The sequence below is a fragment of the Rhea pennata genome, chromosome 6 (assembly GCF_028389875.1).
Source record: "Rhea pennata isolate bPtePen1 chromosome 6, bPtePen1.pri, whole genome shotgun sequence".
NCBI classification, from domain to species: domain Eukaryota; kingdom Metazoa; phylum Chordata; class Aves; order Rheiformes; family Rheidae; genus Rhea; species Rhea pennata.
The window spans coordinates 27,237,490-27,262,753 of NC_084668.1; the positions used below are offsets into that span (position 1 = coordinate 27,237,490).

The 25,264-nt window shown below is 43.5% G+C and overlaps 1 protein-coding gene across 1 annotated transcript in view; it reads left to right on the plus strand.

Annotated features, from left to right (window-relative positions):
• The window catches only part of PPP1R1C (protein phosphatase 1 regulatory inhibitor subunit 1C), a 45,298-nt gene extending 21,929 nt beyond the window's left edge, over window positions 1-23,369 (plus strand). Inside the window, 3 exon segments of the mRNA XM_062578768.1 lie at window positions 2,067-2,104; window positions 3,400-3,460; window positions 23,212-23,369. Of these exon segments, the coding sequence (XP_062434752.1) occupies window positions 2,067-2,104; window positions 3,400-3,460; window positions 23,212-23,300 (188 nt within the window). The 3' untranslated portion in view covers window positions 23,301-23,369.
• Window positions 23,370-25,264: the final 1,895 nt, after the last annotated feature.

Genomic DNA, 25,264 nt, shown 5'->3' on the forward strand with positions numbered 1-25,264 from the left:
TGAACAGGAAATTGCTCGTTCTATGTGAATATGATGGTGTGTGAGTGGAAGCCTGACTCCATAGTAGTCAATGGGAACCGAAGGACAGCAAGGAACTGAGGATTTCATTCTCTCTTGAGAATCAAGCCCGGTATTTTTGACTGGATTTCAGATCATGGCCTGATCCCTCTTGAAAAGCATTTGAGGGTTTAATAAAAAAATTGAGCTTTTTATTATCAATGTGTTTGGCAGAGATTTAAGGGTGGGAAGTCTGTGGCTTGTTTGGCTTCCATTAGGTGGATATGTCTGATCTGCATTAGCTTACTGATAATGTTCTTTCTTTCCTTGTACCTTCTAGTCTCATCATAATTTTTGTTGTCTCAGAGATCTTCTGCATGGAATCATTTCAGTGCCACATGTAGCCTGTTGTAGTACTGGTATATATACTGATAGCATGCATAGAGATAGTCTTTTCTAGGAAAATGGGATTGCAATGTACCACTGATGAAATTGCACCTCTAACCATCTCTACCTTTCATTTCTTTTCACAACTCATTCAAAACAGCTCACACCTGCTGCCTCAAGCCTGTCTCCTTTGCACCTGTAGGCTCATTTCTGATCTCTGTTTACTAGATTTGAAAAACTGGTTTGTTTGTGTGATTTTGTAAGTCCTTCTTAAATTTTCACGTTGTTGTGATGTTATTCGTTGGCACTGTTTGCCTTACAGATATGAATGATTATTCTAACTCCGTACAAGGCCAATTCCTGTTCACAAAGGTGCCTGTCATATACGGGCTGCTGGGAGAAAGAAGAGGTTGGAAAGGGGACAGTTGTGGCAGGTTTGGTGTCACCCCGCTAAGCACTCTAAAAGCGCAAGCCCAAAGTGTTAGTTGTGCATATTCTTGAAGTGAAACCAGAAACTGGACAATGCTGCTGGTTTTCAATTGTTGTTCCTTATCCAAGCCTCCACTTCGGTTTACCAATACTGGGCAAGTTTAGGGTTGGGGAGGGAAGGTGACATAACTTTGCATTGTACTCTGATGGAAGATGGAGATTTATTCAAATTTCAGCCTCCAAACTAAACCCTGTATCTTGAGCTAAAAAAAAAAACCCTATTACTGAATTTTTGAAATCAATGTCTCTCTTGCATGCAACTAATAATAAAAATTACAACGATATAAATGATTACTCATTCGGACAGCCTGTCTTCATACCCCGGAGTGATCTACAAAGTATAATAGGTGCTGCTATATTTATTTTCAGGTAGGGAAGTCAAGGAAGCGATGAGTCATTTACCAAAGTTCATACAAATTTCAATGGCAGGAACTGGCCTTGTCTAATTCTGTATCTGCTGGACTATGCTTTAGTAATCAGATCTGTTTTGATCTACACTTTTTAAGAGTCATTTTAATTCCTCTTTTTAAGCCATTTAATACCTCTGAAGGTGCACAGATACAGTGGTATAGAGTACAATATGAAATGCTATCAGTCTGCCGTGACTGGCTCTTTCCCTCCCACCCATCACACCAGAAGCAGTTTACAATTACAGAAAAAGTCAGATGAAGTGATATGACGTAGACTTAGCTTTTCCTTCAGATCTACATTTACAGATCTGTCAGACCTCAGTGGAAATTGCACACGGATATCTGCAAGTGGAAAATTTTAGATGCCGTGTTGGTACAATGAAAGATTGATGTCACTATTTTTAGTAACAAAATTTAGTTTAGCGCTCCAAACTACTTTGTATCAAAGATCCTATGTGATCTTTGTAAAATATTTGGGAAATCATCACCAGAAGATTAACCCTTTCTGACCATTAATTACATCAACACAATGCTTGAAACATAACTTCATCTTACGCACAAATTAATTAAGCGCAGAATGGGAGTTAGGTGTCTAAACGCTTATGAAGAGCAAGGCCTGAGGTTTTCTGAGAAACACAAAAGAGAAAGAAAAGCTGTAAAGCAGCAGAGTAATTTCGCATTTACAACAGTGCTGCAGAGCCCCGGGCAGAGCTGCAACATGTCGCGCTGAGGGAAACACTCTTTGTACTAACTTCTCTCTATCCATGTCTTTTCCTCTTTTAGAAAAAGATGAGAAGAGAACAAACATCTCACAAGGAGAAGTAAGTGAAACGTATTTTTAAATGCATTTATTGTTAAAAGCCCCTTGAAACTTACTCATTCGCCCCAGCTTATGGTTTTGTTCACATTGTCACGCCACCTTCAGTGCACAGCCTTTCCGGGCCCACCGCTTTCAAGTCACGCTTGTGCACGAACAGGGCTCTTCTCCGAAAAGCTCTGGCCAGCTCTCCACTGCCCCCATCGCAGGGAGCTCCGAAACCCAGGGGCGGACGGCGAGCGTCCTTTTTGCCACATCAAAACGGAGTACCCTGGGAGGTCCCCTCATCCAGCTTAGTTGGAGCGTTGGGCTACAGCTCGCGGTGGGTCCACAAAACCATTGCTGGCTCGTCTCCTTCCCGCCCGTTTGCCGAACACCCGGCAGACCTCAGACTGATACCGTTTGCAGAGCAGTCAAGAGCTAGCTTCTCCGCTCGCCTCTGCCGGTCCCTCTGTGCCGCGTGCCTGCATGGCCCTGACCGCCTTCTCCTTCGCCGCACGCTGAGACGCTTTAAATAGCAGACAGAGCTTTAAATAGCAGTAGGCAGTATCGATCGTTTCGAATTTGGATTCAAATGCAGACAAAAAAAAAAGATTTACTGGGATCAGGATCAACAGCCTATCACACAGTTTATAAATAGGTTTCTCTTTCAAAATAAGACTTTTTTTTATCTGTAAGTGTTATTGTTCCATCAGTTATGATAGGAAAAGGCAATAGGATTACATGTTTGTGAAAGTGCTTTTCTTCAGAGCCATCTCATCTGCTTCTTGAAGAAAGAAATCTGATTAAAATTCATTGACAATATATCAGACAGAAGAACTCGGGGAAAAAATAGGAGCACTTCTAGTAAGTATTTGGGGAAAGATGACATCATCATGACCGAATACAGTTAGGAACTGATTAGATGGGAAAAAATAGAGCTTGCCTGTGCACAGCTTTTTGAACCCTTTTGGGGGTGGAGTGTCATGTGATGCTTATAATATTTAAAACTAGCCATGTCAAAAGCTCAGCGTGAGATCTTACGCAATTTGGCCATCCTTTGGCTGTGAGGATATTCCATATTTGTGTAGACACCAACCTAACGGCTTTCATTCTGGGAAAGCCGTGCTGCCTTAGCCTGGCGGCACGTATTCCGGTCAGCTTGTCGTCAGCTGGATCCTTGCACAATTACACTGCTTTTGCAGTAAGCGATTGCTGAAAAGCTTAGCCGTTCGGGTCGGCAGGCTCGCCCGGGCTCAGGTCCCGGCCGGGGGCCGCCTGCGCCGCTCACCGGCCGGCGTCTGTGTTTCCCCTCCGCAGGCACAGAGCGCCTCCCCGAAGCAGAGGAAGCAGAGCGTGTACGCGCCGCCCGCCATCAAAGGTACGGAGCGATTTGTAGCGTGAAACGCCCACGCTGTCGCTAGGTACCCTACCTACCTCCTTCTGCAGCTTCGGTTCTCCAGTACTCGCCTTCGCAAGGCTTACAACATCACGCAGGTGCCTCAGAAGACTTCCTATCGATCTGTTGGCCAAAATGGGGAAAAGCTGATTTACTAGATACTAGAAACAATCTTATTATAGGCAATTACAATAACTTGCATGGGTAGCAGTAATATCTACCGCTCTCACTAACATGTTATTTTGCTGTATAAGGTATAAACTAAGTACTGTGTAAGTGAAGAGCTCTGTGATACTGGGACGGTATTTTGGCTCTCAAGGGCCAGCAGCAGCTCGGCGTTGACATTAATATCCTATGGAGGTTTGCGGAAGTAACCGGGATAGTTCATTTCTACATCAGCTTAATTCCTAATGAGTGGTAGGAAAGTGTATGATTCAAGATAGCACACAGCTATCTTGTTTACACCTTGTAAACAGAACATAGTTTACACCAAATACCCTTCCTATTTCCTTAGCACCCTAAACTATGTAGTACTCCCAGCTGCACAGGTGGGAACCTGGAAGTTAATAAACCTTCTTGCAAACAGGCTGGGTTGCTCCAAATTTACCATACTGCGACGGACACATAACACTATCCTACCTGTTTAAAAATAACTTAGAATAGAAAATTTGCCATTCCTTGCTCTTTGCTGTTATGAAAACATGAGAGTTATTTTGCTTGGACTAAGAAACTAAGAAGCAAACATGTAGCAATCAGAAAGAGCCAGTGCTATGAAAGCATTACTGTAAAAAGCAGAATTTTGTAAAAGTCCTATAATGATTTAAGTAATTGAAGTTTTCTAGATGTTGAAGCTGTCGAAGATAGCAATATTTAGCAATATTTTCAGAATAGCAGAATTCATAATTATAAATTAATCCCAGAGCTTTGAATATGGTAGTTTCTGCAGGCTCAGCTTCTCCTTCAGTATTCTCAAAAAATGATCCTCAGTACACAGTAAAGAATGAGATTTTGGATGCTGAACAGCCCCTCTTCCACATCCTCTATGGCTGCTCCATAACCTCTAGGGCTGTTATTAATGGATGGTGGGATAGAATATATCTGGCATCTTGCATTCAAAGATGAGATAATAAATCTTAATTCCTGTCCCCGAGCCTTGAAACAGAACTCCTGGTGGAAAAGAGCAACAAACATTTCCATTTGTTATACTGCTTTGGCATTTCAGTAGCTTTTAATTGCTGTTATATCCAAGTTCCCAGACATAACCCAAGTTCACATGTGAGTGCAGAGCCGGGGAGCCCAGAGCAGCAGCCGAGCACGGGGCGCTGGAGGAAAGAGGAGCTGTCACCAAGCATCAGCTCTGCTTCCTGGCAGCGACCGCGAGGTCTCCAGGAGAAACCGTGGGGGACCTTCGGTCTGCACACCCTGAGACTCAGAATCTCGAAATAGTTCTTGAGATTTTTTTTTCTTTTAATTTAAAACTTTTTTGCTGCCAGTTCCTTGAAAATATTACCAAATTGTGTGAGCGAAAAAGACCGCCGGTTTCATAAACTCGGCAGGCATTTAGGTTAAGCAAGAGAGAGAGAAAGCAGGAGTGAATTAAGCTGCATTTTGTAATTGCAAACAAAATAAGAAAGAGTTGACTTGGTTAGAAGGAGCGAAAGCTAAATCATACAACAGTGGTGATCACTCAGTAATACAGTATCAGGACTATAATACATGTTACATGAAACACATAAATGTGGGCATATTTTCCCCTTCTGCCACAGCAGTCACTAGACTGAAAGGCAGGGTTGTTACTGGTCTCATATTGCTTCCGAGTGTTTGGGCCCATCCTTGCAGTGGTTGCACCATCTCAACCACAGTCTTAGGTGTAACAAGTGATGTGTCTGCAGAGCCAGTGCCATGTTGTGGTGCAGCGGATATTTGTGTATATTTGTGGTGCTTTGGCTCTGCATTTATCTTCGTAAATGAAAATGCATCGGAGTCCCTACAGGTGGAGCAAACAGCTGACTAGTCTCAGCGCATTGTGCTTTTTACTGGAATGCAGCACGCTCGAAAAATCAATGTGAGAGCTATTGATTTAAGTGATAATCTGCAGAGCAAATCCGACAGCAAACCAGATAACAGTGCAGCACAGTACTCTTGTTAGTATTATATTACTATGGCTAATGGATGTCAAAGATAGATGTTCTCCTTTTTTTTTTTTTTGAAAATATTTCTTTTGCTAAACCTGTTGCACTGCTGTTTGCTAATGCCATGCCGTCACTGTAGTATGCAAAGTTAGTAAATTCAGAGTTTGAAGATTGCATCACATTAATCCATAATATTTTTAGTACTTTATGTTTAACCTCTTATCACATTGTTTTTCAGTATTTTGATACCTCTTAACTCCAGATAGTAATTATAACTAAGGAAGTACTGAAAGTTAGGAAGGCTGAAATTGCTTTCTATTTTTCAGGTCCACTCAAATGCAATAGACTAAACTTTCAACAGATCCAACATATCCCTTTGCCTTTAATAAGCTCACACTGGTTTGCATCAATGAAAAGTTTATTCTATATGCTTGAAAATCTGTTATTTTTCCTTTTGTTCTATGAATTCGTAAGCTCTGGCTCCCTTCATTGATTCCCTTCCCTCTTTCCTTACTCTTTGCCTTTCCTGTCTGTGTTTCAAATTCTCGTCCTTCTCTAGCTTCTAATGCACTTAAGCGCTGAGCTTGAATCCCCATCATCTTCTCCTTTTGTTTTAAGCTCCCTTTCTTCGTGTGCAGAGGCCTGTTTGCACTTCCCTATGAAGAATGCTTTAAAAGCAACCAGAAGAAGGTTTCTCATTTAGGCAGGTCACTAGTTTTACCTAGTGCAGGCTTTCTCAGTCAGTTCTCTTTGCTTGAGGCCTCCCTCTCCTATCTGCTTCTGTAGGAAAGCCCGGAGGGATCTTTTGGTCCTTTCCCAGTGTATCAAAGTAGAAGTGCAGGTGTTTTAGCAAGAATGTCCATCCATCCATAAACAGCATCCTTACAGATATCTTCATTTTTCTGGTCTGAGGGCTAAAAGAGAGGCTGCCCGTTGAAGCCTCATTGGCTTCCCCTCTTCAGAGCAGTCTGAGACGGGACGGTCGCCCTCCCGCACGGAGAGGCCGAGCGGGGGTACGGCCGACTGCCAAGGCTGTGCTGGGACGGTCGGGTTGGGCTGGGCTGTGCGAGGCTGCGAGCGGTTACCCAGCTACCGGCATGTCCTTAGCATCTCACTGCCGCTCAAGAACTAGAATCTCAGAGCTACAGCTGCAACTGCCCATCCCCAGGCTACTCTTTGCATCACATCCGGCTTCCTTTTACCTAGATTATCAGGGTTTTTTGGTATCTCAACTCATCCTTGAAAAGAAGCACAGACTAAAGTGAGAGGCAGCAGGGTTTACGAAGACGAACACGAGGCAGCGCCCGAGTTGTTCACAAACCTGCATTTCTCCCTAGAGCTCACAAGTCTCCACGTTATCTAGCAGCTATTGCTATTAATACTAGCAGCTATTTAAATCCCCCAAGGTCTCCCAGGCCGAAGGAAGTGCGCATTCCCCGGGGCTCTGAGGAGCTCATCCTCAGCGAGTCCGCTGGTGCGGGTGTGCTGGCGATTAGGGGATGAGGAAACCTTCGCTCCTCCTGGTTCATCAGGCGAAAGGCCATTGAGACCAGCATAATGATTCTTACTAATTTCAGTGGGCTTTAAAGAAAACTCACATAGCTTTTCTGTGTTCACTGAACCACCTTTGCAATTAGCCATCGTCAAATCATAATTAAAGATTTTCCCTGCAGAGGTGAAAGGTTCATTTGATTCTCTCTTCCCTCTCTGAGTTGTATGTCTGCTCAGATTCAAAGTAATAAAAGTCCTGATAGTCACACTGAAGGCTTTTGGGAGAATATGTCCTTTAAATTCCCCTCTTAATGTATTTTTCTTTGCATAGAAACAATGACTTTTTTTTGAGCTAGGCCCTAGCTACAGCATTTGAAATGGGATTAAATCTGAGTTGTTATAAATCTAAGTGACATGCAAAGACATTATTTTGGTTTGCCTCATTAAAACAAACAGGACTCACTGGCTGTTCCCAAAGTGTTCATACCCAGGGATTTGAGACATGCATAATTCTGGTATTTACAATGATGGTCGATATTAAATGAGGTCTTTCTAGCTTCTGCCATGAATTTCAGATGCTGGGCTTGTTTAGTGCTTGCTTGTTCTTCTCTCCAAAGGAAACAACATGCAGAATAAATGATTAAAATCGTGATGTCCCTCCTGAAATATGTAATTTATTAGAAGCAATTAGTACAGTATGTGGCCCTGATCCAGATTTGTAACCCCTCAGGCCAGCTTGATGATGCCTGATGCATCTCATTACTTTGTGACTGAAGGTTAACAAGGAACACGGAGAGTCTGGAGACACCCAGGATTATTGTTATTGTGGTAAGCGCTGCGTTCAGACCCCGCAAGGAGCCTCGCGGAACGAAAAGCTCAGGCTAAATTCACTTTGAGCAGCAGGGGAATGAAGTTTGTAGGGCTGAAGCAGTCACGACGGAAACTAGCGTCATCTTACGTGCTGCCTTCGAATGCTCGCAAACTCTGTGAACAGCTTCTAGCACTGGCTAAATATATCAGGATAATAGCAAGAAACATTGTATTATACTACAAAGAAAAACATGTCTTTTTGTGTAATTATGCTTCATATACTGGTTTAAATTTAGTTCTGTGGAGCAGAGGAAAGAGGAGGTGAGAAAGCCAAAGACACACTGGCTATAATACAGCTCATCCTATACGGTTTCCTGAACGTCAAGCCTAGGTTTGTTGGAGTTCACAGGCTGAACTGTTGCTCTTCATATACTTTTCTAAGGAGGGTGAGTGACTTTGGCCCAGGGTATTGCATTTTGCCCATCTCTGCAATGAGGACCAAATGTTAACATGACGGTGCTGCGCATGAGCCATGGAGCTCGAACAGGCGCAGAGATGGTTTCAGTTATCCCCTCAGCCCCGCACACGCATTCCACGTCTTGTGCTTTGCCAGTGGACCAAAGGGCTGAGGTGATTCCTGTGCCGTACTCTGCTTTGCTCATTCGCTTTGACGTGGCGCAGCACCTTCGGTTCCACAGGTAGAAATTCCACTGCTGCCAGGACTTCCTGAAGCACTAAGAAAGGAAGATTCACATTGCAATACTTATCATTCTTCTTTTTCTTTTGTCTAGCCAAGTCGCCAAAGAATGGTGCTGCTTTGGTTTCAAAAAAGTTCTTTTTTTTCATTTGTATACCACTCTTTACTGCATCTTAGCCAGAATCCACCTCAATGAAACCACACCACTTAATATAGTATGGACTTGAGCAAGTTTCCTGGCTATGCTGCATCTGACGTTTTTGGAACGAGTTATGGAGCTTACATTCATAAAGTTCCTATATAAACTGCTGCAAGAAGAGACAGAATGTGTTTGTAAATTACTCTTTTTCAAGATGCTACCTTCCAGTGCTTGTTCTCTTCTTCCGACGCTCCCTACCCCTCTCTCTCCTTCCTCAGACTTGTATGGGAGTATGATGACGGTAGATACAATTAAAAAAATAATTTGAGTTAAATTAATTAGTGACTCACTGAGTTGGTGAACAGGATACATTAGATTGCTGCCATCTCGAGTTCAGTTGGCTGCCACCACCCTGCTACTGCCCCAAAAGCTGGCAGACGCTGCTGTCGCCTGTATTTAATTTCTTGCTGTTGGCAGCCTTGAATACGTTTCATTTCACACAGCTGGCGGCTGCTGCTTCAAAACGGCTCTGGCCTTGGCGGCAGTAAATACCACGTTACCTTTGGAGAGACCGAGGTGTTCAGCGGAGATTAAGCCTGACATCTGCTGCACAGCAAAGCTGGGATGTTTGTGTTATAACTTGTCACCTGCCACTGCTACCTGGCGTGTGGAAGCGAAAAGGTTGCGCAGAGCGTTAACAGCAGCCCCTCGCTTTCCACGTGTGGTTAAGGGCCTGGTTCGGTGCAGACTGAGGGCTGGGGGAATATTTCCACTGACTTCATTCAGCTCAGCGTAAAATCCACGTATCTGATAGTTGTTTCTATTTTTCAAGCCATGTTTGCTGAATTGGCCTCTTTTAAGGGTATAACTTCACTTTTACAATAGAAGGATAATCTTGCAGTGTTTCTCTGTGAAGCAACATTTATGACTTGAAAGTAATATTACTGAGCATTGTAATGCTTCATATGAAGCAGTGTAAACATCGCGGTATTATTAATTGCCTCTACGCAGTAACAGACAACATTAAAAAGTCAACCTCTTCGGCGATAACAACATGAAATATTATAGAAAGAGAGTGTGGGAGACTTTGTACTTATTTTGAAATACAAAGTAGAAAGCCCAGGAAGGGCAACATGTGTTGTTCTGGTTACTTTATGTCATAAGATATATTTATAGTGAAATTCCAAAGATTTTGGCAGTGTTGTACTCTGAATTGAAATAGCTTTTGAAGAAAAGATAATATTTCTGTATAAGAAGATGCAACATCCTTGTGAAGCCAGTCATTTGGCAGGGCATTAAATTTTATTTCCTGGCTTCAGCAGTATGTTCTGGGTTGAAGGTTAACAGCCAAGTCACATGATGAATACTGACTCCAGCGAGTCCTGTTATAATAAATAATTGTCCCTTTGTTCTTCCCAGGCACGTAAAATCCTGAATTTGTTCCCAAGCCAGAGGACCAAATAAAGGTCTGGACTAGAGAGACGCAGGGTCTGCAGGCTTGGCTGTTCCCATTAGCACTCCTGCGCGGAGTCTGACCTTCTCCAAAGCTGGCCAGAAGGTGCAATATTGCACAGCGAAGTGTGCGGAGACGAGGAAACCTTAGGTATATAGGGGCAGGAACAGGACAAGTATAGATGTACAGATGCAGAGGAACCTCTCTGAGTAGGATTCCCCATGGCATGAGAGCTCACATCTCATTTAGTTTATTCCTAAATGAAAATCCTTCCCTGTGTTGTTTCTAACTGCATATTGCCACCCTTCCTCCATGTCTGTCAATGGCTCCTCTGTAACTAGTTGGCTTTCATTTATAAAAACCTCCATCTCTGAAGGTAAAGCTGTCAAAAGACAGCACGAAAAATTGCAGGAATGATACTGAACTTCATATAGCATGAATGACATTGCCATGCGCCGAGCACAAGCCTGCAGTGGCTGGTACAGCAGAATCATCCTCTGACTTTTCAGTAGGACTTTATCAACTATTCTTTTCCTTATGGATGTGTTCAAGCAGGTGCAGGCTTGCAGGCCTCTCAGCAGAACTCCCACCACCTGCATTTACTGCTGCTGAGGTCAGGGCTGGGAGTTTTGAAAAATGCAGTGTAGAAGGCATTAAAGAGTGTTTTTTCACTATTTAGCCACAAGAGCATGGTGAGAAGACCTGGAGCCACCCGTGCAGGATCCTAGAGAGAGGCTCCTGCCCACGGGCTCTTCTTCCAGGGATAGCAGTTTAAGGTCATTTATTTTGCTTTCTACCATCTGATTTCACTCTGACCTGAGTAAATGTCCAAGCAGTATGTCAGCTTTGTGATCTCTCTATCTCTGTACAATGTGGTTCTTGTTTCTTGCATCAGACCAAAATAAGGCTAAGAGGAAACTTACTTCTGATTCTTGGGGACCATGTGTGTTGGGTTTCCTGCGGTGTGGGTGTTACCTGCTTTTCTGATTTGAGTGTTGTTCCTTTTGAAGTGGATGACTTTTAGTCTGAATTTATTGAAGAGCAAAAACTTTCTAAAGATGTCCATGTGGCTCTCCTCCCCTTCCTAATTTCTCCTTTCCTCCACCCCTTGGGATGCGACATTGCCCAGTTTAGCAGGAACACAGAGTTCCCAAAACCATCGACCAGAACCTTGGCACGGAGACAAGTACATGAGCAGACTGAAGGTTTCAACCACATCCTTTTAGGACCAGTGCTAGGACTGAAAACTTGCATGCAATTATGTGTGTGAATGTGACCAGAAAAACACAGGAAATACTGCAAGCATATGGATCTGAAAAAGGGTTTATTTTTTTTGTGAGGTGCATGGGCCAGAAGGAAGTTGTTTAAAAACTCTAATCAAGTTTAGCTGCTAATTTTTCTTGAATCAGTTAAAATATTTTTCAGTTTTTTCAGCTCTCATCCAACTCATGAACTAATGTTATTCCATGTGGCTTTTATAACCAGTGAAGATCATCAGCAGGCTTTGAGCAATCAACACAATAATTTCTTTAAGAATACATTTAAAGGAATTGTGGGATCTAGTGACCACTCAGAAGCAGAAAAAAACCCTAAAATATTTACTATGTTTCATCTCATCCTAAGATGCACCTTTATTGTGGGTTGTGCATGCAGCAAGAAGCATGTATGACCGTGTGCTTGGTGGACAGTGGGACATGGTGCAGGTTTGTGGGATGCAATCGTGCCTTCCTAAGTGACAGGGATACAGAAAACACCAGGTTTGCCTTGCTAAACCTGGAGCACAGCTAGTAAGGTGTACGAAGCCCATGTGCTTTTACTCATCTTCAGCTGGCACAGTGTCCAGTTTGAGCTATTACACTCAAGAAGGTGAGGGCGGTCGAGGGAGATGAACTGAAGGCGATAAAAGCGCTTTAGCCCTAGAAAACACCACTATGAAAGAGGGCCTGAATTAACAGGGTTCTGCAGAGCAAGCGGTTGACTGTGTCCCAGAGTAACATATAACCCAAAGATTACTTTCCCTGTCCAAAAAGCCAGGTAACATTTTTTTTGCTTTCTAAGATGAGTAATTATGTAAACTCAGCATTCTTTTCAGTCACCTCGCAATCACTAGTAAAGCTGAATAATGGGATTTTTGGCATTAAAGCTCCCCCTGGTGACACTTAGATGTACATGTTTTTTTCTGAAGAAGCATGCTGAATATTTTTGGAAATACATAAGAAAAGAGCTAAGAGAAGGAGGGGAAGACTATTGAACTAGGTCTGCATTTCATAATTACCAACTAAAATCTATCAGATTATTATTAAATTTCATCTTCAGGATTTCCCCAAATCCTGGAGTGGTTGGAGCCTGACTTTTTCTTCAAGCTCACTCTTGGCAAGGTGAAAAGCAAGAATAGCGTTAAAGCCCCTTTTATAGGTGCTGCTTTCTGATGTGAACACATGTGAACTTTGAGATATCTGTCTACTTTTTCTACGCTTTATGTGTATTTTCTAACAATGAATTAGAGTAAACTGATACTCTTTGTCCTAGATTCCTGTTTGCTCTTTCCAGAAAACATTCAGAGCAATACTTGTTTTCAGCCTCTGACTATTAATATGAGTGCCAGATCGTCTTCTTCCAGGCTGTAATTACATTCTGGTCATGCTGAATGTTGGCTCTAGGGTATTTTGATGCCTTAGGCAAACCAGAAGATGTAGGTCTCTCATAAGCTCAAGTCACTCACACAATAAAGAGCTGCTAAAGATTTTGCCCCTAATGTTTTGCTGCCCATGGCAACTGCAAAGTGAGACCAGTTGTATCTACTATAATGCAAATAGTTTGTGGTAAGTGTATTTTGTGTTGAGTAACTGATTTTTTAATATTTTTTTAATTTGCCAGCGATCCAAAAAAAACTTAAATATAAGAATTTGGTAGGTTTCCAGTTGTCAGTAAGTTTAATGACTCAAACTGGAAAAAAAAAAAAAAAAAAGGTTCCAAAATGAAAATATTATTGAAGAAGTCAGAATAAACCTTTACTCTTGGCATGTTCTACCCCCTCCTCTCCCAAAAGATCAGTACAGAAACATTGACCCAGATGGGTTCTGTAGCCTGTGCTAGGATTTTGCTTTTGCTGAATTTGCATATTGTTAGAAAAAGAAGCACCCTTGGGTGTGCGTAAACATTCTGTACTAAATTATTTTGCACGTTTTTTAGAGGTGGAAAAGCCCAACAAGATTATTGTTCCAAATGCCATAAATCGCTATGTTTTGCTTTATTTCCCTTGATTCAAATGTATTTTTATCCTCTTATTCTGTTCTTGAAAATTGTTTCTTTCAGTAGTGTTTCTCTTCTCTACTGCAGTTAAAGCCACCGTGTTGAACAGTGCTGTTTGAGCAGTTTCAGACAGAATGGTTTCCACCAGCTGTCTGATTCTGATTCAGCGGTGTGCAGGAAGGGCTCGTGTCATTTCTCGGGATGCCGGGGCTGGGAGCCTTCCTTCCTTCTTGCCAGCTCGGCACGTTTTCGCTGTCACCTTTTAGGGGTTAATACAGGTACCTCCTTGGTTCCCATCCTGCTAGCTACAGCCATGAGTTACCTGCTCACAAGCCACTTTTTAAGGGCTAAATGCATCTGCCTGCATAGCGATGAGCTTTGGAGCGCGAGCCATTTAGTGTGCTTTTTTCAGCTGTAGCCTACGGGAAGTGGGTCCCATGTGTTTAGAAGTGAAAAGGACGACGTCTTCGGAGAAGCCTATGGTGAACACTGAGAACAGTACTGATAATTAGGGAAATCTATCCATCATCCACCCTGTCACATCTTTAGACATGTAACTTAGACTTCCAGTTACTTTCCAGACTAGAGATGCAATGTAATGTTTAAATTTAGTTATATCTTAAAAAAACCCCACTAACAATAGGCGAAGTTGCTTTGGTTACGCTTCTCTGTGCTGGAAAATGAGGAGCCAGAGGGCACAAACTGAAATATAGGAAGTTCAGCTTAAGAATTTCTTGCTTACTCTGTGGACAGTCAGACACTGGAACAGGTTGCCCTGAGAGGCTGTGGCATCTCCTTCCTGGAGGTCTTCCAACCCCAGCAGGACACAGTCCTGGGCAACCTGCTGGAGCTGACCCTGCTTTGAGAAGGGGTTTGGACTAGGCAGTCGGCAATGGCCTCTTCCAGCCTCCTGGAGTCTATGATCCATTAACTATTTTATTTACCCCTAAGCATTTCACCACATGGCAGTGACGGGATGATAAAATCTTTATTCCTTTCAAAACAAAGGATGACATTTGATTCTGTGGCAGCAAGTTCCCTCCTTCTGTAACAGCACCGTCCACATCTCAGTTTGCCTGGTGACACCGTGTTTTAGAGGAGGGATGTCTCAGAATCCAGAACGAGGACCAGTGAAGGCTGCAAGCCCCAAGTTACCTCCTAGCAGGAGAAAAACCCTCTCTCTAGCACCAAGGGACGCTAATAAAACCTGCAGGGGGATTGGCTCTGATCCTGTAGGGATACTCCAGTGCTCCTAGGTAGGCAAGCAGACTTGATGCGTAACTAGTTCATTAGATTTGCTTTGATTATCATAAAATGCCAGCTACAGAGGAAAGAGGGGAAATATTCAAGTCATGTTCAGCTTCAGTCTTCTGAAAGGGATCCCAGCTGTTTCGGATGATCTCTGCAGCTCTCACCCAATGAAGTGGTGAAAACTGCAAAGCTCATTCTTCCTGACAAAGTCCTGCTCGGATATAAGAACTACAGCTACAGTACCTGTGATGTAAAGAAAATGGTAATTGCCTGCTATGCATATACCACCCATAAAGCAACTGCGATGGGGATAAATCAGTGTAAACACTGACCTTTCAATTGCTTCTTTAATCATCACAATGTTTTTGTAAATTTGAAGGTGTTTATAATATACTTAAAAGAAGAGCTCCTTCCAACATTTATGAAATTACTGATGTCAAATAACGCCAATGCTGTATCTCCTTCGTCACCACAACAAGGATCACAATGATGATTATAATCATAGCTCAGTAGGGAATTCATCTGCAAATTAACAGAGAAGCTTATAGACTTCTGACAGAAACCAAGCAGACTGCATTAATTAAAAGTGAAAGCCACACGGCGCACGGAAGTATGGAAGAGAAACACAGTGTTGGATTTTTGGCCAACTAGTGAAGATTTTGCTCCTATCTTGGTTTTAAAAAGCGCAACTCACTGGAATGCTTTTTAACTGCTCTATAGAGTATTCAGCAAAAGATTTAGACCTGCCATTAACAAATCTTGTGATGCATCTGACCCAGACTGTGGAAAGGAATAATGCCCACAAAAGCAATAGCAAAAGAAGGAGAAAAAAGGGATCCAGGTCAAGAACCAGATCGAGTCCTTCGGGTACCATGCCAGGTCTTGGGGTGAAACAGTAGAAGCTGTGAAACAGTAAAAGCTGTTCTGTTGCTACAGGCAGAACTTCATCCACCCCATCATTTAGTCAGTCTTCTGCCTCCATGCATTAGTGTCTCCTCATCTCTGTCAAAGAGTCTCTTCCCTCAGGATGTGGCCATAATTTTTTTGTCATCTGTTTAGGTTTTATAACCTCAGAAAAATCCCCATGTCAGCCAAATTACAGAGAAGTAGAGCCACAGTCAGATAAGGGTATGACTTATCCCAACATCTGAGACACTGCCAGTTCCACATGGTATCTTTAGCTGCAGATTTTTCAGAGAAGTATATTGTTTTATTCATCCCCATCATAAATCAATCTCTGATGGCCACTCTGTTTTTGAAACCCTAACATAAATTGTCGTTCAAATGGAAACATGGTCTTTATTTGGAAAAAATAAGGGAGTATAGACAAACATGGGACATTTTTTGACTTAATTTACATTACTAGAATCCAATTTAATCTGAAGTTAAAACATATGGCACAAAAAAAAAATCTATGCTACAAATCCTGAGCTGATAATGTCACAGTGTAGTTTTTAATATCATAACAACCGTAATTACCAACTGCCTGTAGGTTTCAGCCCAGCATCCAGACAGCTGAGACTCCCAGAGTTCAGGTTCTCTAATACTGCATTTTTCCTGAGAATTAATTACTTAAGTAAATTCCTTTAGAAAGCTTACCCGTTCTGCTCTGAAGCCAGGTTTGTGCAGCCTCAAGAGCAGCTTCTAGGAAGGAAAATTTCTAGTCTTCATTAGAAAAGATAAAGACATGAATAGCTGTAGTAAGAGAACTGGCCAGGACAGCACAGCAGAGATTTCCTGTTAAGGACTGGTGAAGGAAAATGAAAACAGAGCATGTTCTTGCTTGCCACTTTTCCTAGGACATATCAGAGGAAATTAATTTGGTATGAGACTCGGTTTCATTTTTCACATGTATCACCATTTAACACTAACATACAGGGGACCACCTTTTTATCATCAGCAAAAGGGATAATATCTGTGAATAAAAAGCACTTGTTCCTAGACAGACAGAGAGGATCATTTTTGCAAATGCTCATTGTAGGCAAGGACTGTTACTTTTATGTGACTCAATCTCTGGCATAAAACACATCCTTTAACCTATTTTTAACCTAATTTCTGTATTTGTGCCATAATTTATTTTGAACTATGGCACATAATTAGGAATGCAAAAGTTCAGACTTCTCATGAAAGTTAAGATTTATTTAATTATCTTGCTCCCTTCTTTGATTATAGCAGGTAGGACTATAAAAAGATTGATTAATTTTGTACATAGCAAACTATGTAACTTAGCTATGTCCTGTCCCTAGCTCTAAATGGACTTGCATGCTGCTATTGAAATACTGAGCATAGTTTCATACTGTCTTGAGCACCAGTCTTTCCAAGCATTGACCGATGTGATCTTATAAACCTTTTTTCCCGCTTTTTTCCTCAACAGTGGTCAAACTACAGACAGTCTCAAACTCAGAACAGCCTACAGTAGCATGTGGTAACTTATCAGAAGGACAGAAATTGCTTGAGAAAATGTATGGTGTTTTAATTCAAAGAAGCCGCCCTCAGAAAATGCTTCTGGAAAGGACAGTGGGTTCTAATACACATTTCGGTACAGTAGCCCAGTTGTTGGCCCCTGTTATTGTGGACTGGCTGACCCAGGTTGGAATATGTGGTCCTTTATTTGATGGAATTACTTTAATCCTTTGACTAAAAGCAACAATTCTGCCCACACTGTCTTTTTAATCTATGGTTAGATGGACAGTCAACAGTCTGCAAAAGGCACTGTTGTTAAAAGTGAGCTTTTTGCTATTCCAGAAGATAGACTCACCATCCAGTAAAACTTGGCTCCCAGATACCTAGCTTCTGAGGAGTGATTCTGACTAATAGGCTTACCAGGACCTTACAGAGCATGGCACCTTTGAAAAATCTGCCTGCATTGGCTTCATTTAAGCACACTTCACTTCTAAGCCCATCTCTGAATCACAAAAAATTGAGATGAAAAGTGTGAGCTGAACACTTTAATTCCCTCATATTGCAGAGTCAAGCCTTCCCAGCTCACTGGAGAGATGTGAAAAAAAGAGCCTTGCAGTACTGTCAGCCTTCATTACCAATGTTCAAGTCATCTTTGCATGCTTTTCACTTGAAGCCGCTGTTGAGGTATTTGACCAAGAGCCATCCTCCACAAAATCAGCTGAGAAATGTTTTCTGGTTTTCCAAAGGACAAATTAAAGTTGAGCTGAGACTGTTACAAGCTGAAACTTCCACTTAGCTGACTGCGAGGACTTCTGCTTTTTATTAGAAGTTTTAAGATTGGCTGACTTTGGCAATCTAAGGGCTAGTAAGGGAATGAAGGAATCAGCAAAATGAGATGTTTGCATATGAGCAGAAGTTGCCTAGAGCAATGAAAGCCTTGCTGTTTACTCTTCTGAACACTGTTAAGTGAGAGGTACATTCTCTTCAGTTACCAGCTGAACTGACCTCTATCTCCTGTCCCTCTCCGTGCAATCTGCAGAGGATTAACAAAAGCATTTTTGTGTTGAGGCGGATCCTTCATGCTGCTCATATGGAGCCAGTGCTGATTTAAGCAACTTTTGAATGTAAGGAAGGAAAAACAGAATACAAAGTGCCGCGTGAGAGAATAAAATGGAAAGCAGCCAGAACTCTGTAGCATGAATTTTGCAGCTCTCATACAGTCTTCATTATGATAGTCATAACACTGGGTCTTTTGACCGTGGAGAAAGTAGCATAAGGCTTAACATTTGTCATTTAAAAGGCCTACTATGAGGACTGAGTATTGTATATTTGGAGCTAAAAGAAGACTTAGCTAAGAGAAGACAACCATTAAGCATTTAGAATATTAGTCAGTCCTTGTTGCTTGATATCTGTATGACCATTCAGAATTTAGAAAATTAGTCAATCATTATTGCTTGGTGTCTGAATGATCATTTGCAACCATTTATGAGGTTATGGTGACCTGCTGGATATGCTGATGATTTAATCTACTCCAGCTGTGACCTATATAAGCATGTCAGATTTGCCAATACTTCAGATCATTTGTAAAATCACTATCAGCACTTTTGAAAGAGAAGCATGCGACAGAAAATCACGTGACTGAGTAATATCTTGGTCTCATGGCCATATGAGACACATGAGAGCTTTTTCTGCTCCTCAGCCTGAGCTTCCATATAAAATAATGAGGCACACAATTTGCTGATTTATAGCTCATTAAAACCTCAATATAGTTTTAGCTGCCACATTCTTTTTATGTTAAACTTCTAAGCCATAAAATGTGTGCTGGTCTTCGAAGAATCAACTAACTCTAAAGGACTGAGTGATACTTTGCATTTCCTTGGATAAACTAAACAGGAGTTTGAAAATAACTTGTGTGCAAATTTTATGTGTTGATCTGTTTATCTCATACATTTAATTTTAAAACCCGGTGCAACATTAATTTATAGTATTTTACATAGCTTCGTTGTAAGTGAACAGTAGGTATTTGAAAATATTTTTTCATTATAACTGGAAATTAAAATCATTTACAAAACCCGATCCTTCTCCTTTGAAAACTGTAAGAGAAAGTCTCGCTGACATCTGGAATACGGGATCAGGCCGTGTGAAATGCTAAGCGACGTAAATAACCTGGCTGTGTTCATACTGTCTTATTGATTCACAGGGGTAAGGACATGCTTTTGCATCTTGGTTATAAAGCTTAAAGTGGCTAGTCTTACTTTGCCATGAAAACTCAGTAAATGGAAGTTAAGAGGCACATGTATGGTTCAGAGGTAGCTCCACAGAGCAGTGGTTTTTGGTCTTTCTAGATGAAGAACAGCTTAACTTCCTGCACATATATAAAGCAAAATTTTCCACGTCTACCTACTTTTATTTTTTCCTTTCCTTCTTCCCTCCCCCCTTCCATTTTACCTGTGTGCTCGCTGCATGCTTGGCCTGGGTCTGCTTGGTTTTTTGCTGTCATCTCTCCAATGCGTGTGGGACCACCGGTGGCTTGCGGACCACACTCAGAGAGCAGCTGCCGCGGGACACAGGCGAAGGGGCGACGGCGCCCGGGCTGCCGCCTGCGCGAGCCGAGACCCCCTGCGCTTCAGCCCACCGCCGGGAGCAGCCGGGGCTGCGTCTGCTTTGGAGAGGTGGCTTGGGCCTCCGCAAGCCGCTTTCAAAGGCAAACTCCACGATCTCAGCGCAGATAGAAGGACCTAACTCCTTCTTTGAGACATGTTGTAAAGGTCCCTGTTTCTTCTGTGTTTGAGGAGGACGTTATGGAAGAAAAGCAGCCCCGTAAGGGCGGGGGAGAGTTTCCACTCTCTGTGCCCCCCAGCCGGCGAGGAGAGAGCCGGAGAGGGGCACAAGGGTTGGAGCAATGGCAGGGGAACCAGCGCAAAGACGTGTCCAAGGCAAGGATGAAGACCAGGCAATTAAGTAAAAACAGAGTAAAAGTTTCATTTAGGATTGGTATAAAGTAAATATGAAAATCAGCTGTTTTGTATGTGCCTCAGCTTGGGCTTGCACTGGTTTTTGAAAAGATGGAAATGTATTTTTGATCGAGAGAGGCTCAGGTCCAAATGATGAGACTAAATAACCCTTCAACTTCAGGGAATTCAAATTACCAACCAGACTCCACAGCAGAGTTTGGTAAATGTCAAAATTGTTCCTTGGGCGATGAAGCAGGGTGAAGGAAGAAGTGTTAAGTAAGATGGGGAACTGACTTAATTATTTTAATACATCACAGAATTTTTTATTTCAAGGGAGATTTAATTCAGGAACATTTGGTTATTTCGTATCTTGTGACACTGCTTAGCCTTCTAATCTGGTGCCTTGGTCAGAAGAGTAGATGTAAAAAAAAAAAAAAGGGTGATTGAATGGCATAGATTTTCTTATGTGACTACAAAAATGCCAGAAAGTTGTCCCACTTGAACTCGCAATTTATAAGTAATCTAGAAATGTGCTTTGAGGCAGTGACTTCATCTAAAACACATTACCAGTTCAAAGTGTATTAGTGCATGGCTGCTGAATGGGGTTTGGCATTAAGGTTTCTTCATCAGCATTAATTGCATTAAATTACCTGCAGTGAAATACGAGCCCTCTGAGAAAAACAGGGCTCCTCCTTTTGGCGTTAAGAGCATAGCGGGAAAGCAAAAGGGGGGAAGGGACGCGATGCCGTGTCCGGGCAGGCTGGGCGCCGGGGCGGATGGCAGAGCGAGCCGGGGCCCGCCGGCGTTGTCTTCCTACGGAGAAAGCTTAACCAGCCCTGCGAGAGTGACACTTGAGAGCCACTGTAAGGGCCTCTCCTCTAAAACTGTCTTAGCTTAGCAGGAATTGCGGATAAATATGCCAAAATATTGCTGACTATGCTTAATTTTAAGACACTGTGACCATCCGCGGTTTACTGCAATTCTGTGTGACTAGATAGGCTTTCTAATCGAAGAGCGTGGTTGCTATGTTTCTACTAAGTATTTTTATTACCCCAGGCTTATTTCTGAAGCATACAACTTCAGGAAAGCCACCTTTCTTCTCCGTCGTGCACGTTTATATCTCACGGACAAGAGCTTCTTTAGCTGTAGGTTGAGGCGTGCTGACTTATTTTATTGTCTAGCTGAGTCTGGACAATAGAGTTGTCTTTCACTATCAACTCTAGTTGAGTCTTTTATTGTCTAGTAGAAATACTTAGAGCTTGTATTTGGGTTAGTTAACGCTGACAAACTGAAGTCTAACATTTTGAGGCTTGTAAATAATGACATTATTGGACTTGTGCATCTATCGGTCCATGCAGGAAGCCCTGTGAATCTTTACTTCTAAATGACACTGCAGCATTAAATGACCAGCAGAGGTGAAGGTGGGCTGTAAAATGAAGCTTACGAAAAATCATTAAGTATGACTGATAGTGAATGTGAAATTCACTGAAATTTTCTCATTAAAATATTGCAATTAAGCCACATAACCAAAAGTCCTAATTCCTACCAAAAACATCATTTCATGACACTTCATCATACTGATTGTATATGCTGTGCCCTCATTCCTTGTCCTGTCTCATGTTCTGAAAACCCTCTGGAAAATAATATCTGGCTCCTAACAATCCCTATCTGAACTATTAAATAATATATGTTAGATAGGTATTATAAATGTGTAAAAAATGGCTCTGTAGGACCAGTGGTTAACAACAGGAGATGACCTTGCGATACAAACGTAATTTCACTTTGAAAGGAATGCCCATTAACCTGCAGTTAGATGAAATCGTATTAAAAGTGTTTGCCTTTCTAATAGGTGCTGCTGAATACGCCTACTGGGTGGTAGCTGAGCACCCGAAGTGTTTCTTTGCTTATCACAGTTACTTAATTGGAAATAAAATATTTTCAAATAAATAAAGAGGAAAATCCCTTTTGGAAAATGGTGCCTTCACAAGCGTATGACGGTAGGGTGCTGGATAACCGGCTGTGGTTATGGGAGCGGGTGAGGCGCAATTGCTCCTCGACAGACAGAGGAACTGACGCCTAAAACAGGCTTTTTTTTTTTCCTGACAACTGCAAATGCTGAGTAGAAGTATGTATGATCTGCAACGAAAGCAAAAATGCCTTCGTGTTATGGCAGTAGTGACAGCAGAAAGTTTAGTTCAGGCTTACGTTTTCATGAAATCATGCGTCTTTGACTGTGTTTCATGGCTCCTTCTGTGACTGCTTTAGCCCAAAACGGGTGTGGGGCGGTGGGGGGGTGGAAGAAACTAGCTAGTGTTGTGCGTTTGCTGGTTTAGATTTTCTGAAAATAATAATCCTTTTCCTTTGGTCTCTTTTCTCTATCTTCTTTTTAGCTTGACTTTGCCTCCTTTTTTTAGCTTGAATTCCTCGGTCCCGCCACGGCGCAGCTGAGAAGGTGACGCCGGGCCCGTTTGTTGAAGCCTGCGTGCTTGTACTGAATTTGACACAGGGAAAATAACCTTGCAGGCTGATCAAGGCTCACAGAGCGTGTTTCATTGCCCACTCAAGCAGGCGGGCAGCCGGGACCTTCTTCGGGACAAAACCTCCAAGAATCCTGCGACAAGCACTCACCCCTTTCCTCCAGTTTTGCCCGTGCCCTGGCCCCGGCAGTCCCCCTCAGCCCGGCGCTTCGTCGCCCGGCGCTGCCCGTAGCCCGGCAGCGGGCACGCTGGCAGGCCCTCTGCCACACAGCGACCCTCCTCTGGAGATCACCTCCGGAAGGGGTGACGTTTGGACCCCGGCGGAAGAATTCCCATGCTTTCCTATCCGAGCCTCTACGACTTAAGTTATTTGAGGCTGGCAACGCTAACCTGCTCGGGGAAGGCCGAGGAGAAAGAGGAGCAGACACCAGGCTGCTCTGCAGGGCCTCCTCGAGCAGGTCTTTCAGCAAACACTGGTGGATTTCTGGAGAGCGGAGAGGACATCTCTGCCGGCAGCACGTTAGCATCACCATGGGTTGAATTAGGAGGTTTGTGAGACAGTGTGGGCAGCCGAAAGAAATCTTTCCGTCATTTTGGTTGTTTCACTTGTTTCTTCCTTCAGGAAAAGAAAAAGCGCGCTAATACAACTTTAACCACGACTTTTGTGCTTGCAGGGATTAAGCACCTGAAAAGCCAGAACGAGACGGCCTTTCCGGAGGAGGAAGAGGGCGTGAGCGAACGAGAAGAGGAGTGGGGCCACTGAAGGGCGCCGAGCGCCGAGCTTCCTCGCGGGCGACCGCCGGGGCCGCGGGGCCGCCGAGCTCGGCGCGCGCGAGGCGGGACGGGGCGGCCCGGGCGCCCGCGGCGCTCGGCGCCCGCGCGCGGGCCGGCGCGCTCCCTCGCCGGATTTCACAGCCATTTGCAAACCCAATCCGTGATCCCTACACCTGAAGGCAAACGGTTGTTTTAAAGTCGTGTCTCTTCCATTTTGTATGACTCAGAAATGTAACTTGCAAGCGCGTTAGTGACCTGAGAGCAGCCCTGCCAGAGCTTAGCTTCTGCGTGTGAGCCGCGTCCCGAGACCAGTTGTAAATAAAACCAGTTTAAAAGCTACCGGATAAATCCCCCGCTTCTTTTAGGCGCAAACGCCGCACGCTGGAGCGTTGGAGAAAGCCGGCTCCGGGGGAGACGCCGGACACGGGGGCCGGAGCGGCGGGAGCTCCCCGCACGCCCGCCGAGCCGCGGGAGCCGACCGGGTCGGGGTTCGCGCCCCGGAGAGCGGGTCGAGCTACCCTGCGGCCGGGAGTCTCACCCAGCGACGGGCACGTGACAGCCCGCGGTGGCTCGTCCGGCGCCTGACCCCGGGGATATCTGCCCCAGCTGTGGCATGGTTCAAACCTACACTTCCCTTTTCAGATCATGCAAACTCTACGGCTTCACTGAAGCCGAAGAGAAAACGTAAAATTAAATAAGGCAGAGAAGGACAACCAGGTTGCTTTAAAATTGTGCTTGACAGATCATTTCCTTGTCTATCAATAGCCAATTTTTAAACCAATTAACTGTCATTTCGTATTACGTTTGCCTTTGATACAAAGATATATCCCCAGTTTAACTTTCCACTGCTTTGGATCTCTCTTAAAAGGCTGAGATAGCACCAAAAAAAAAAAAAAATGTCCCCCAACAGGGTTAAGAGTACGAAAACCTTTTGCCTCTGCCTTGCACGGCCATTTCGGCCCCATGCTGGGCTGCCCCATGCAGACCGACTGCGAGCAGGACGCGCTAGCAGGCGTTCCTCTGCGTTCGACAGCCCTGCTTTCCCCCTCCGTCTGTACCTATTCGGCAGCAACCCTCTGAGCAATATCCACAGCTAAAGGTAAGGAAGACTCACTTCTACAGGCACGACCATGGGACTGAGGGCTTTTTTAGGATGCAAATAACAAAAGAAGGGAAGTGACCCTGCCAAAAATATTCGAACGGGCCAAAGCGAACACTTTGCCCCAGCTTTGCTTTTGCACTGCAACAGGCGCTTCCCTTCGTCGCTCACGGGCTCTCTTCTTCCACGGGATCGCTGCAGACCCTCTCGTCATATGCACGTGCTGCTAGCTGATAAAGCTCCTCCGATTATGGCTTTTCACTGGGCATGAGTGCCCTTGAGCTTCAAATGAGCCTCTAGAGCTTACTAATTATGGTACAAAGGGAAAAGTGCTCATAAATTATAATATTTGATACCAAAACAAGGCATTTTGGAGTCTCACATTCCAGAGGCAACATGAAACACCTAGTAAGAACTTAGAGAATTCACCATCGAACATCTTTTGCCGGGTTCACTGTTGGGCTCGAAGATGATTACACTTAAAAAATAGTATTAGACTCAGTCTGCACTAGACCTGAGTGCATCCAGGCTTGCTCTGGATTTACAGCCATGCCAGCTCTGTTTTATGGCCATGATCCGGGTGAAGCATCTCAGTCAGTTAAGAGCCTCAGGCAGACACACCGGTACTTGAATGCATCTCCAAGCCCAGCTCTCGTCGTCTCCCCGCGTCTCTAAATGTTCCACCTGCATTTTACCATTTTAAAAGCCAGTTTCTTTTCCTCTTTCTTGACCCAGGGCAAGAACATGCCTGAATAGAGGAACGGCCTGATTCTTCCTGGCAAAGAGATGATAGAAGTTGTCATGTGGATTTTACTACAAATCCATCTGGCTGTCATTTACTGGAGGAATCTCAT